Source organism: Heterocephalus glaber, unplaced genomic scaffold (assembly GCF_053883595.1).
Source record: "Heterocephalus glaber isolate CG9 unplaced genomic scaffold, H.glaber_assembly_v1.0 deba00001550, whole genome shotgun sequence".
Lineage (NCBI taxonomy): Eukaryota > Metazoa > Chordata > Mammalia > Rodentia > Bathyergidae > Heterocephalus > Heterocephalus glaber.
In genome coordinates, this window is record NW_028258343.1 from 22,335,504 (window position 1) to 22,348,434 (window position 12,931).

Genomic DNA, 12,931 nt, shown 5'->3' on the forward strand with positions numbered 1-12,931 from the left:
CACTTTAAAGCTTTAAAAATGGGCAACAACATTAATAATACCCAAGAATGGGCTGGCGATTTAGCTTAGTGGCACTGTATGTGCCTCGCAAGTGCAAGGTCCTAAGTTCATTCTCTAGTACCAAAATAAAACAAAACAATACCCAAGAATTACTGAGCACTTTCCTATATCCAAGGTCTTTGTATTTAACACAGGAACATTCATTCCAAGTGCACAAGTACCAAGATCCTACTATGCTTACAGCCATGTATTTTATTTTATTTCTTATTTTTTTTTGTTTTGGTACCAGGGATCGAACTCAGGTCCTTGTGCTTGTGCAGCAGGTGCAGAAACCACTGAGCTAAATCCCCGGCAATGTATTTTAAAAATAAGGGAAATATGAAAAAAAAATCACGTGTAGGTCATTGACCCTGCCACTGTGACCTTATACTTTTGGTATGAAAATTAGTACCTTGGCCAAGGTACATCATGTATTAAATACACATAAGGAATACCAAAGCCTACACCATGATCAGAAGCTTCTTTTTCTTTTTGAGACAGGGTCTTGATATGCAGTTCCTGATGCCTTTGAACTATGTAGCCTAGGATGGCCTCAAACTCATGGTGATCCTTGCAAGTGTTGGGATTACAGGCGTGTGCCACCACACCTGGCCAGAAGCTTATTTTCTTAAGAAAATGGAACAATGTCGAATTGACCCCATGGAATTCCAAAATGGACAACACATTCTGTTAGACACAGACTCTGATCATCTTGGATTTGTGTGCAGTAGGCTTACTGGGGTAGACTCCAGGGAACAATCTCAAAGAAGAGTGGAAATGAATGAGGAAAATTTCAATGCATTTTTTTTTTCAGCAAAGGCTTCAGCCAATCATATGAGGAACTCTGGAGCTAGGATAGTGCTTAAGCATTAAAGGATGAGTAAGAACACACACGAACTGGATGAGGTGGCTCACACTGTAATACTAGCTCTCTGTAATTGGCTGAGGCAGGAAGATTTCCAGTTTAAGCTCAACCTGGGCAAGTCAGCTTTTGCACTGAACCATTCCTCAGCAGCAGCATGGGACTTTTCTACAGACAGCAGCTTGGGTGGCTCTTCCTAGCTTGGATGGGATCATGGTGTGGGGATTTATCTAGGTTGGAAACTGGGTGAGGAACTACCATCATCCATTGCAGCTTCCTGCAGTATGCTCTTTATATCTGACAACCCATGGTGGTGTCTCCAGAATCCAGTTGTCTCACTACTTGCAGGATAAACCTCCAATCCCTTAGACTGCCTCACATGACTCTTTCAAGTATGGCCAGGGCACTGCTCTGGCCTCACTTCTTTCTGACTATAAACTCACATACCCAATATTGTCCATGCTCAGGCCCTGATGCAGCCCGCGTCCAATCTGTTCGCTGTTCCTTTCTCCCAACTTCTGCACTGGGTTCAAACCCGAGCACGAATTCCCAGAGCTTCTGCACGGTGCGTCTTTCCAGCATGGGCCAGGTCTACTGCGTTGTAACTGTTAGGTTCTGTTTCGGGGAGACAGCGCAGTGGTCATCTTCCAACAAGCTCATGCGCCAGCTTCCTGGAAAGGAGCTCAGCAGGGGCCAGCTGTGGGAGGAGCCAACACCGCTCACACTTCAGCTTAAGCTTCAGACTGCTTCCATTCATTTTAATTTTCATTAGTGCATGTCTGCCGTGCATAGCGGCTTCCTTCACAGTAGGAATCTGGTGCTTGTATACGACCCACACAAACCGTTTTTAGGCTATTTCGGTGTAACTTTGTTCTCTTCCCTCTACAGACCAATCCATTTCCCCCGCACCCGCAAGGCACAGGCCTGCGAGCATGCGCTTACCTCATCGGTCTTCAGGCGCCCCGCCCTCCCGCCAAGGAGGCCATGTTGACGTGCTGACGTCACGTACGGTGGCCGACGAGCCGGCGTTCCACAGATCCACAGATCGTCGGGGCCGTTATTCGGGGCAACCTGAGTTCTGTAGATACTGTAGGCTGGCAGCGGCGGAATCGAAGGCGAGGCCTAAGAGGGCCCTGATTTCACCGAAGGAAGAAATTGGTTTTTTGGGCACCGCTGAGTGGCCGAGGCCCCGCCTGAGAGTGCGCTCCGCGGTCTCCTAGGCAACGACGCCCCGTGCGGGCCGGGCGGGTGGTGCGCGTGCGCACTGGACGGCGCGCAGTGGTCCCCGGGACGGTGGTCCCGGCCCCGGCTGAAGATGGCGCGCGTGGGCCCCGGGGACGAGGCGCGTCTGCGGGCGATGCTCAGGCAGCTGATCCAGAGCGTGAAGGAGCGGGTCACCGGCGCCCCGTCCCTGCAGTGCGCCAAGGAGGTCCTCCTGCGCCTGGAGGAGACGGACGCCAACTTCCACAAGTAACTGTCGCCCGGGCTCTCGGGGCGAGCGTGCGGGCAGGGTCAGCGTGTGGCCCCGGCCGCGCCTCGGGTGTCCACGCCGCGCCCCCGCGCCCAGTGCAGACTGCCCGTGTCCGTTGGGGCTCGGGTCCCTCCCGGAATCCGCGGCCCGGCCCTGGCCTTCGCTCCGGGCGTCTGCGGGGTCGCGCTGGTTGTCCACGTTGAGCACTGCGCGAGGACCCTGCCCCGAAGCGAGCAGTCCAGTTTCCCCTGGGACCTCGCGCCTAGAAGGGGTCAGGCCGGGACCCAGGGGGTCGACCCGGGCCAGCTGGGGCCTCCGGAGCCGTGCGCCGAGGAGAGGCCTGGGCGGACGCGAGGGACCTGCAGACCTAGGGATCCTCAGCGTCTTTGGAGACTTGTTTTTCTCTTGGTTTTGTCGGTATTTTGTTAAGCCTCCGATTTTCAAAGGCTCACCCTGACTGTAGCTTCTGTATTCGGAGTAGTACGGTAGCATTTTAAAATCAAGTGTTTGCATTTCATTGTGATCTCATGGACAGGACATTTAAAAGTTTTCTTGGGTTGTTTTTGCTGATTCTTAGGTACACTGAAGTTCTACTTAGGGAATCTTTGAGTACTTCAAAAGTTCGCGCAATAGTTTGTGTTCACTTGCAGTTTTACGGGGTGTCATGGACAGTTTTCATCAGATTCTCACGGGTCTTTGTTACAGAATGTCTACAGGGTCCTTGTTCCTACAATTCTCATATTTTAGTATTTAGTAAACATATTTTCTTCACTTTTCCATGACTTTCTTGTTATTTCCTCTTTAGATCCACTTCTGATAGCTACTATTGGATGATAGTTTCTTATACTTTACAGACGCCAGAGTCCAGGTTTATTGGTTAGCTGTTGATTTATGTTTAAACAGTGCAATCTAGAAAAGTTGGGCCTTCTCCAATACAAGTTTGGCTATAGATATTTGTAAACTTAATGTAGTGATAATTTACCTCACATAAATTCACATCAAGCATTAAACTTGGGGTTCTATTTCTGGCTTGTATTTTACATGCATTTATTTTAGAAATCCGTAAGTTACCGAACTAGTTTTTGCTAGGATCACATTGCAGGATTTTGTCCTTTTTATCTAGATTTTGAAACCTACTTTCATAAGTGTTTATATTAATGTCTCCTTATGTTTTAATAGTTTTAGTATCTATGGTTTTGTCCCGTTAATTTTTTATTTGTACTGTTCTTCTTTTGCTCTTTATCTGTCATGCATGCTAGATTAATTTTGTTAATCTTTCCAAAGAACCAGCTTTTTGCTTTTTTCCATCTTTTTCTTACTTTTTTGATTTGAGTTGAGTTGAGAGACAGGTCTAGCTCTGTAACCCGAGCTGCCCTTGAACTGTGTAGCCCAGGCTGACCTCAGCTGGCAACCCTCCTGCCTCAGCCTTCTGAGTCCTGGCATTACAGCCATGCACCACTGTACCAACACGTATGTTTGTTTGTTTGTTTATTTTTTACTTTCATAATTTCTGCTCTTCATTTCTTTTTCTTTCTTGGGAAACCTTTTGACATTTTTTTTCAAGAGAGTTTAGCTCATTAATTTGTAGCATTTTATTTTCAGTGAAAGCATTTAAAGCTACACATTTGCTTATACATATTGCTTTAACTGTATGAATTTTAAAATGTTTTTCAATTCAAAGTTGGGTTATTGTGGTTCCTCTGAGAAGTCTAATGACTTTTGTAATGTTACTTTCTTCAATTTATTAGGTAGATGAAGTAAATGCTTGCTGATTGACACACAGCATTAATAGTTGTTTACTGAAGAGATTTAGTTGTGGTTTGCCTAGAAAGATCCAGGCTGATAATAAATTGTAGCTCATCTGTAGTCTTAGAAATATAGGTGATTAGATTCATAATGTACTAGTGGCACTAGCCTGAGATCTGTATTTTTTTTTTTTTTTGGTACCGGGGATTGAACTTGGGACCTTGTGCTTTCGAGGCAGGCGCCAGAACCACTGAGCTAAACCCCCAACCCTGAGATCTGTATTTTAAGAGGAGGAGCTCTCAGGCAGGCAAGGAAAAAGAGGAGGAAGCCTTTGCCACCTTCATAAAATCTTGAAATCTTAGATTTGCTTGGCATTATAATTATCTACACTCATATTTCTGTTTCTCTTTCTTTTCACCAATGTAACTCTTCTTGAACGCTTAGTATTCTTGAATCACTTGGGTATAACTTACTTCCAAAGGGTTTCATAGTTCAGAATCTTCTTTTAATCTCTATTATCAAAGCCTTGGTTATCTAAATACATGATACTGCCTTATTATTAGCAGGAAGAAGTCTCATTGAAAAGGCTTATGGGGAACCTAGGGCTTATGGCTATTAGCATTTTTTCAAGAAGATGCTTTTTAAAGCCGTCGAGCCTGTGAATGATACACTCTTAAGCAGCACAATGAAATAAAGTGGGGATATGCAGTCTAGCCCTAGCCAGGATTTGTCCCATTGGCTGTTATCTCTGCTCTCCAGAGCCTCTTGTATTTTTCTGCCTTAAGCTGTACACTTCGTCTGAAAGATCCTGGCTCTCCTTTTCTCTAGGAGTGGCTGCGGGTTACTTTGGGGGAGAGAGCCATTGTACCTGGCTTTCCTTGTGTATGTGTGTTGTGTCAGTGTTTACACCCATGGGCTCCCTAAGAAACAAGCAGTGCTGGTTTTCAACCTCCAGACACTAGTCAGCAAGGGGAACACTTAAAAAACTACACGTACTTGAGCTCTGTGTGTCACAAATGAATGGGAAGTTGCTGGGGGTCTTGCTAGAGGAGGGGTGGTAGGGGCTGGAGCTTGGTGTTTTCAACGGCTGTCTAGTTGACTCCATGTGTACTGGGTTGAGGCCATATTGTTAGAGGGCGGATAGTTACATTTCATTGCAAATTGTAGTTTTTAAAAAGTATGTGCCAACTGTACTGATTATAATAGCCCCTCCTGCTAGCTGGTATTTTTTTGGGGGGGGGGTACTGGGGATTGAACTCAGGACCTTGTGCTTGCAAGGCAGGCGGCAGCACCACTGAGCTAAATCCCTGGCCCTGGTATTTTTTGATTTAATGTAAAAGGAACACAATAATATATGTGGACTTGCACTTTATTCTTTGTTTTACAGTAAGAAGAATTAGTGACCTTAGTGAACTCTAGTGTGATTAAGTGATAACTTCAAGAAAACATTCTTTTTGAAGAGTGATATTTCTGAATAAACAAATTACCAATATGTGAACTTCTATAGTTAATGAAGCCGTGTCTAAAAAGTTCACAGAGATGTAAAATACTTGTTCTTTTTATTGTGTAATCTCTTGTACGTTAGTTTGTCATATAATCCTGATTCTGAAATACAATCTTTTTTTTTGTGGTACTGGGAATTGAACCCAAGCACTGCACTGAGCTACATCTCCAGCCCATTTTTAATTTTTAGATTTTGAGACAGAGTCCTGCTAAGTTGTCCAGGCTGGGCTTGAACTCTCGATCCTCTTCCTTCAGCCTCCCAGAGTGCTGGGGTTACAGGGGTGTGGACACCGTACCTGCTTTGAAATATAATCTGTTTTAAACATTCCTGAAATTTGCATTATAATTTGTAACTTACACTAATAAAATATCTTTAAAACATCATTGGTGATAATTTTTAAGTAGATCATTTAAATATTTCTTGCTTGTTTAAACAACTATAAAGATGATTTCCTTAAACAAACGTGTACTAATTTGATCTTTCATGTCTTTATGTTACAATGGCAGTGTCTGTATCTCTGCACATTTTGTTATCAACATTGTGGATATGCCAGAAATTCATCATGGAAAAGCAGTCATTAAATTTTCTTGGAAAATGTAGTTAATAAAGCTGGAGAAGAAAGAATGGAAAAATGAATGTTCTTTTATCCAACCTGGTAAACTTTCCCGTATGAATGTGAAGAACTTCGTACTCATCAGTAGAGAAACATCAGGCATACACTGTGTTTTAGTTGGGCTGCTTCTAAAGTGCGGTGATGTTTGTGTCTTTCCTTATTAGCAAGTAAGGTTTAAATGCCTTGCTTTGACGATCTTTCTTTCTTTTTGGTGTTATGGATTGAACCCTAAGCACACGTTGAACAACATCCCCGGCCCCAGAGGAATATTTTGAAAAAGATAATTTTGCATGATTTGGCAATAATGTCTTTGAAGTCAAATTTAATTTTTTTCTCATTAGCTTATGTTTAAAGTAACAAAAGTAATAAATACGTATGTAGCACATTTGGTGAGATAAACACCAAAGTATAAGAAAACACTAAAGTATAAGAAAACACTGCAGTAAAAACTTTACATGGAGTTATCCTCACCTTTGAGTAGGGTAGAGCTGAGAAGGCCAGCTGTTTTACCTAAGGCTGCAGGTCTGGTCAGTGTGAGACTCAGGACATGAATCTCAGGCAAACTTGAGTCCTAGATATCTAGAAGGCTAACAATTATAAAGCTGTTCATCCACTGTCCACATCATATCCTTAACAAATTATAACACTCCCAATTAGTGGAAAACAACACGAGCAGTGAATATTAACAGACTTCCCTTCACACAGAAGTAAGCGGAAGTTGTATTTTTTTTTTTTTTTGGTACCGGGTATCGAACTCAGGTCCTTGCTCTTGCGTAGCAGGTGGCAAAACCACTGAGCTAAATCCCCAGCCCGGAAGTTGTATTATAATCCATGACAAAGCTCTGTCGTGCTTGGTGTAGTACAGGATTCATTGTTATTTGACCATCAGATGTCCTGTGTCTGAAAATATTCATACAGAGGGGTCTGAAGGGAGAGGACCTAAATTGCAGCACAGCGGATTTAAATTAAACCAGGAAAGCATATTTTATAAAAAAGCCTGCTGCAGAGTTTTGGAGGACGTTTGTATTAAATAAACAGCTGATTCCTGGTGCCTTTAGTGGTCTGGGTTTTGTTAAGCTTGGAGAGGGAGGGTGGTGGAAAGGGCACACTGGCACACTTCCGAGGGCATATTTGGTCTGGATGCATTTTTTGGCTAGATTTTAAAAAGTAATTTAAAATAATAATTTTAATAATACTAAAAATAAAAAATAATTAAAAATTGGGGGTTAGCATGTAAAAAAGTTTTGGAGCTTTTCTTAAAACACTGGGAGATTGATAGCAGGCTCATGTTCCTGCACGGCACCTGGCTGGAGCCGTGTGGAAGCCTTCCCTGGAGGTGGGGGTCCAAGCCCTGCAGTGGGTTTGTATATATGAGGGCCTTTCGGCATCCTGGGCTGTACTTTTGTACAAAATGAGTCAGCTGTTTCTCTTCTGGAGCACTCACTTCCTAAAGTGATGTAATGGGAATATTTAATGTAGAAACCTGTAGGTCTTTGGCCTTCTGGATTAGGTGTAGACATCCTAAGAGCTGGTAGGCAGCACTGTCAGGTTACAGTGCAGGCCACGTGGGACCTGACTGTGGAACGATTTGCCCAGTCAGGTTGCAACAATAATTTTCCATCCTGGGCACTGATTTAGAAGGACAAAATGACTTCTAGGAATTTGGGAGTACTACTGTGAATTTAAAATTCACAGATTTAAAAGACCCAACACAAGATGAGTTAGTGGGTGAGGGTCCGCGACATAGGTTTTTCCTCTCATCTGAAGACTGAGGCTTAGACGCCCGTGTCCGTCTGTTTGTGATTTGTGGCTCTCCACCCGCCATGACCCCTGGGGGGCCTGTTCAGCCTCTCGGTCCCCATGTGATAAGGGACTTTCCTTCCTGGGAGGTTTTTTAAGAAGATCTTTTTGAAAACAGCCCTTACCTCTTATGGTAATGTTTATCAGTAGGATCCTTGGGTTCATTTTATGTGAAGGATAACCCAAAACCTTGAAGCATTCGGAAGGAGTCTCCTGGGAAGTAGTACAATTATCATAAGACTGATGTTATTAGAAAAAACATGTACTTATGCAAGTTCCTAAAGAGTAGATTCAAATTATTTCCTTGCATATTTGCTGTTTACAGCTAATGCTAAATGGTGGATTTTTTATGTCTTATTTAGAATGGTATTCTCTTAACCTGGTTGAATATATTTTGCTAATGGGCTTGTGTTATATTTCTTAACTGCTGTAATTATAAAAATACCATTTCTGTTATTTTCTGGTTGGGCTTTATAACAGCATACGTAAAAATTATATTTCTCAGTTAAATTAAGCTTCCTTTTTCGTAATTGCCTAGTTTATGTCACAGAGATGGGGCTGATAAGATTGAAGAATAAGGGTAACTCTGCCTTTGTCGGTGTAACTGGTGTGCTGCTGGACATAGGCAGCAGTAGGTGTTGGGGTACCCCATCCCTGACCCTCTGACGATTGAAGTCCCTTTCCAGCTGCTGAAACAAGCTGTCTCCCTGCGCCTGCCTCCACCCTCCCAGACCTCTCTGCCTCTATCCTCTGCACACCTGGGCACCCACGCGCGGCAGTGGGAGTTCTGGGTCAGCTTAGGGGCCCATCTTTCCAGCCCATGCCTAAGGGCTCTCACGGTGGCCCTGATCACCCTGAAGAAACACAACTAACCTTTTACCAGCCCTTGCTGTTCATAGCACCCACTCTCTCACCGACCTTTCATTCCCCAGAACCACCTGGCTCCTGTTCTCTTCCAAGATCCAGAAAGTCTGCCTGGGGCCAGGGATCCAGCTCAGTAGTTCCGGCACCTGCCTGGCAAGCGCAAGGTCCCAAGTTCGATGCCCGGTACCCAAGAAAAAAAAAACACCAAAAAACAAAAAACAGAAGGTCTGCCTGGCCCTCATCTTCAGTCCCCTTGTGGCCTTGGGTAAAGCAAGGTCCTCCGACCTGGCTACTCTCCTGCCTTCACCAGGCCTCTCACCAATCATGATCCCTCCCGTGATTGCCCAGAAATCATTCACCAAGAAAGACCTGTATCACTTTCCCAACATCCATGAGACCCTCTCCGACAGGCGGTTCATCCATGGGAGCTCTGTGAAAACTCCCGAGGCTGTCCGGCAGCATAGCCATTGTCTCTGACTCCAGAAATGTGCCGGACACTTGACCCCTGCCCAAGGAGGCAGCCTCCCCACAGGCTGAGATCGTGGTTCTCACCCTGACACCCACCCTGGCTTCCACCTGGCACAGATGACAAGTAACCCACCACCCACTTCACTGTCCCACACCCATCTGGAAACAGGAGCTTCCTCCGGGAGCAGGGCGCATCGCCGTAACAGCACGCACAAACACTTTTGCAGGTGGCAGTTTGCCACGGAGGCGGCTGTCCTCTACTGCCTTTCTCACCAAAAGTGATCCCGTCTCAACGTGGTCCAACAGCCTGGCTGACAAAACCATCAGAAACTGCCCTAACCTGAACCCCCCAGGGCCTCAACACCTGGCCCCACGGCTCCCACTGTTCCAGATTTCCAAACCCAATGCTCAGGCTCCCAAATCGGGCCTTATGGTTCTGGTTTCAAACCAGGCCCCTGGCTGTGTTCTTTTACTGGGTCGCCGCAGTTTACCTGCAGCAGTACTTACAGCTATATTTGTTACGCAGGCCTGTGAATTTATCCTGTTGGTCAAGTATAGAGGAATATAACAATTTAGGTTCATAGACATGGTAATTACAGTGGGTTGGTTATTTAGTGTTAATTTTTTTTAAATCTGGGTTTAGTGGGATCAGGAGCCAAACATAATCAAGTAGATCACATAACTATTCACAAGGCAAGCAGAGGATCAAGTAGACCATAGGACTACATGAGTGTATCTGTAGCTACATACAAGGCAGGACATTCTGACTTCTAATAAGCAGGACAAAGCACTTTTAGGGCGTGGGTGAAAAAGAATGTCAGGTTTTGGGAATCTAGGAGAAGGTAGCGTTTTAGGCTGTGGGAGAACCTATTAAGATCCCGTTAAGGAATACTCCTATAAGACTAAGTGGTGAATATTATTTAGGGGATTGGGAATGGAATTCAGGGTAGTAATGGAACATATGTCTGTCGAATAAATTGGAATCTAAGAGGGATTTTAGTATTAGTGATAAGGTGTCTAATAATGATGCCAGTAAGAGCTACCACTTGTAGATTATTGAATTTACATAAGGCCCTGTGTTACATAAAATACATGCAAAGCATATATTACCTAGAATCTTTATAATAATTTCCAATAGAGAAGCTTTCCCATTTTACGAGTGGAAAAATCCCCACTGAAGCACAAGGAAGGATATGTAATCTGTACAACCTCAAATAGCAAGTGAGGGACTGAAGTTGAAAACTGGTACTACACCATGTGACTCCTAAAATTCCAGCATGACCTGCTTATTCTAGGTCATTGGGATTGGTACTTGGTCTGCTAATTGAAATAAAATTCAATTAAAATAGATGATCATGCAGGTGGCGTGTGTAGGTGGTGGGTGACAGACTCGGCCTTGGTTAGGCTGACTCTGACTCAGTGAGGGGACACGTAGCGGCTGTGGCCACAGTAACAAGCCACTGTAACAGCTCTTCTGCTCCAAGGGGAGGGTGGGCAGCAGAAGGTGCTCAAGAAGTGCCTTGTTTACATGGAATCTGAGGTTGAAATTCCATGTGAGAGCGGAGAATGTCTGGCAACCCTTTTCTTTCCTGGTGGTGACAGAGTTGAAGTACCTTGTCTGCTGTCTGAATTCTTCCAAGTGAGATGGAACAGTGCAAGGGCCGCTGGATTATAGATGAGAAAACAACGACCTGCCCAGGGCTGCGCTGCTGGGAGATGGGAAGCTGGGAGCTGCCTTACTTTTACTGTCTTTCCACTGAGCCTCCCTCTGCCATCTCCTCATGATGGTTAGGGCCGGCAGTGTCTGTGATGGGCCTAGCACTCAGCATGGAGGCCGCTGTGGGGACTGGGAGGCAGTGCTGAGAGCCGAGGAGAAGAGGGCATCTACCTAAAGCAGTGCCGTGCAAGTGAGGTCCGTGGCTGCTCCTTATGGGAAGGAGGCTGTGGTGAACATCACAGGGGGTTCACGACGGTAGGAGTATTCAGGCTCTCCTGCCCCGCGCGTATGTAAGGCTCTTAGTGATCTTTCAACTGGACGTCTGAGCTGTAGAGATCCAAAAGTGACCCATTCTGAATCATCATTGTCATCTGGGAGACCATAAACACTTGAGTATTTTTTAAAAATTTGAACAGTTTCTTCCTATTTCACAATATCTATTATACAGTTTGATCCTTATTTATACTTTCAGTTTCTCACACCAGAGACACAATGCAATATTTACACATGTGTGTCCAATTTATTTTACTTAAGATTGTGGTCTCTAGGTCCATCCATTTAGCTATAAATGTCTCTAGTTCATCCTTCTTTACGGCTGAGTAGTACTCCATTATATATAAAAAACCCCACATCTTTTTTATCCATTCCTTGGTTGATGAGCATTTGGGTTGTTTCCAAGATTTAGCTATTACAAACTGTGCTACTATAAACATGGGTGCACATATATCACTGCGGTATGATGTTTTTAATTCTTTTGGGAAGGTACCCAGAAAGGACATAGCTGGGTAAAGTGGGACCTCCAGTTTTAGTGTTTTTGCAGAATCTCCACACTGATTTCCAGAGTGGTTGCACCAGTCTACACTCCCACCAACAGTAGAGAAGGGTTCCTTTTTCTTCACAGCCCCACCAGCTTTGTTGTTGGATGGTTTCTTGATCATAAATACCCTTTCTGGAGTGAGATGGAATCCCAGCATTGTTTTAATTTGCGTCTCTTGAATGAACAGTGATGTTGAACATTTTTTTCACATATATATTTGCAGTTTGTACTCTTCCTCTGAGAAGTGTGTATCTCAGATGTCCATTTTTGAATTGAGTCTTTAAATTGGGGGGGGTCCTGTTTTTTTCAGTTCTTTATATGTTCTAGATAGTAGACCTTTGTCTGAGTAACAGCTGGCTAAAATTTTTTCCTATTATGTCAGTTGTCTCGTAGCTCTATTGGTGATTTCTTGGGTTTTTTTTTTTTGGTACCGGGGATCGAACTCGGGATCTTGGGTTTGTGAGGCAGGTGCCAGAACCACTGAGCTAAATCCCCAGCCCTGTTGGTGATTTCTTTTGCTGTGCAAAAGCTTTTAATAAGATTAGGTTCCAGTTGTTGATTCTTTCTAGTATTTCCTTTGTGGTCGAGGTTTTTTATTCATGAAATCTTTGCCTATACCTATGTGCTCAAGGGTTCTACCTATTCTCTCTTCAGTAGATTTAATGTCTCTGTTTTAATATTTAGGTCTTTGATCCATTTTGATTTTAGTTTAGTGCATGGTGAGAGACATGGGTCTAGGAAGCCAGTTTGTCCAGCACCACTTATTGAAGACGCCGTCTTTCTTCCAGTGAGGGTGTTTGGTCCCTTTGTCAACGATAAGGTGGCTGAGTGTTTTTGGGTTTGTTTTGCATCTTCCAATCTGTTCCAGTGATCCTCAGGTCTGTTTTTTTTTTTCCCCAGTACTGTGCTGGTTTTTTTTTTGGTACTGGGAATCGAACTCCAGTCCTTGTGCTTGTGGGGCAGGCAGCAGAACCACTGAGCTAAATCCCTGCCCTGTACCATGCTGTTTTTATCACAGTAGCTCTGTGGT

General features: G+C 44.2%; 1 protein-coding gene across 9 annotated transcripts in view; it reads left to right on the plus strand.

Moving 5' to 3' along the window:
• The first annotated feature begins 287 nt into the window (after positions 1-287).
• Tbc1d32 (TBC1 domain family member 32) overlaps positions 288-12,931 on the plus strand; it is a 165,056-nt gene continuing 152,412 nt past the window's right edge. For 8 of the 9 annotated variants that reach the window (XM_087190189.1, XM_087190193.1, XM_087190192.1 and 5 more), the window contains exon 1: positions 288-2,371. In XM_087190189.1, coding sequence (XP_087046315.1) covers positions 2,217-2,371 — 155 coding nt within the window. In that variant the 5' untranslated portion in view covers positions 288-2,216. The remainder of the gene's footprint in view (positions 2,372-12,931) is intronic. The other variant, XM_087190197.1, reaches the window with a different exon arrangement.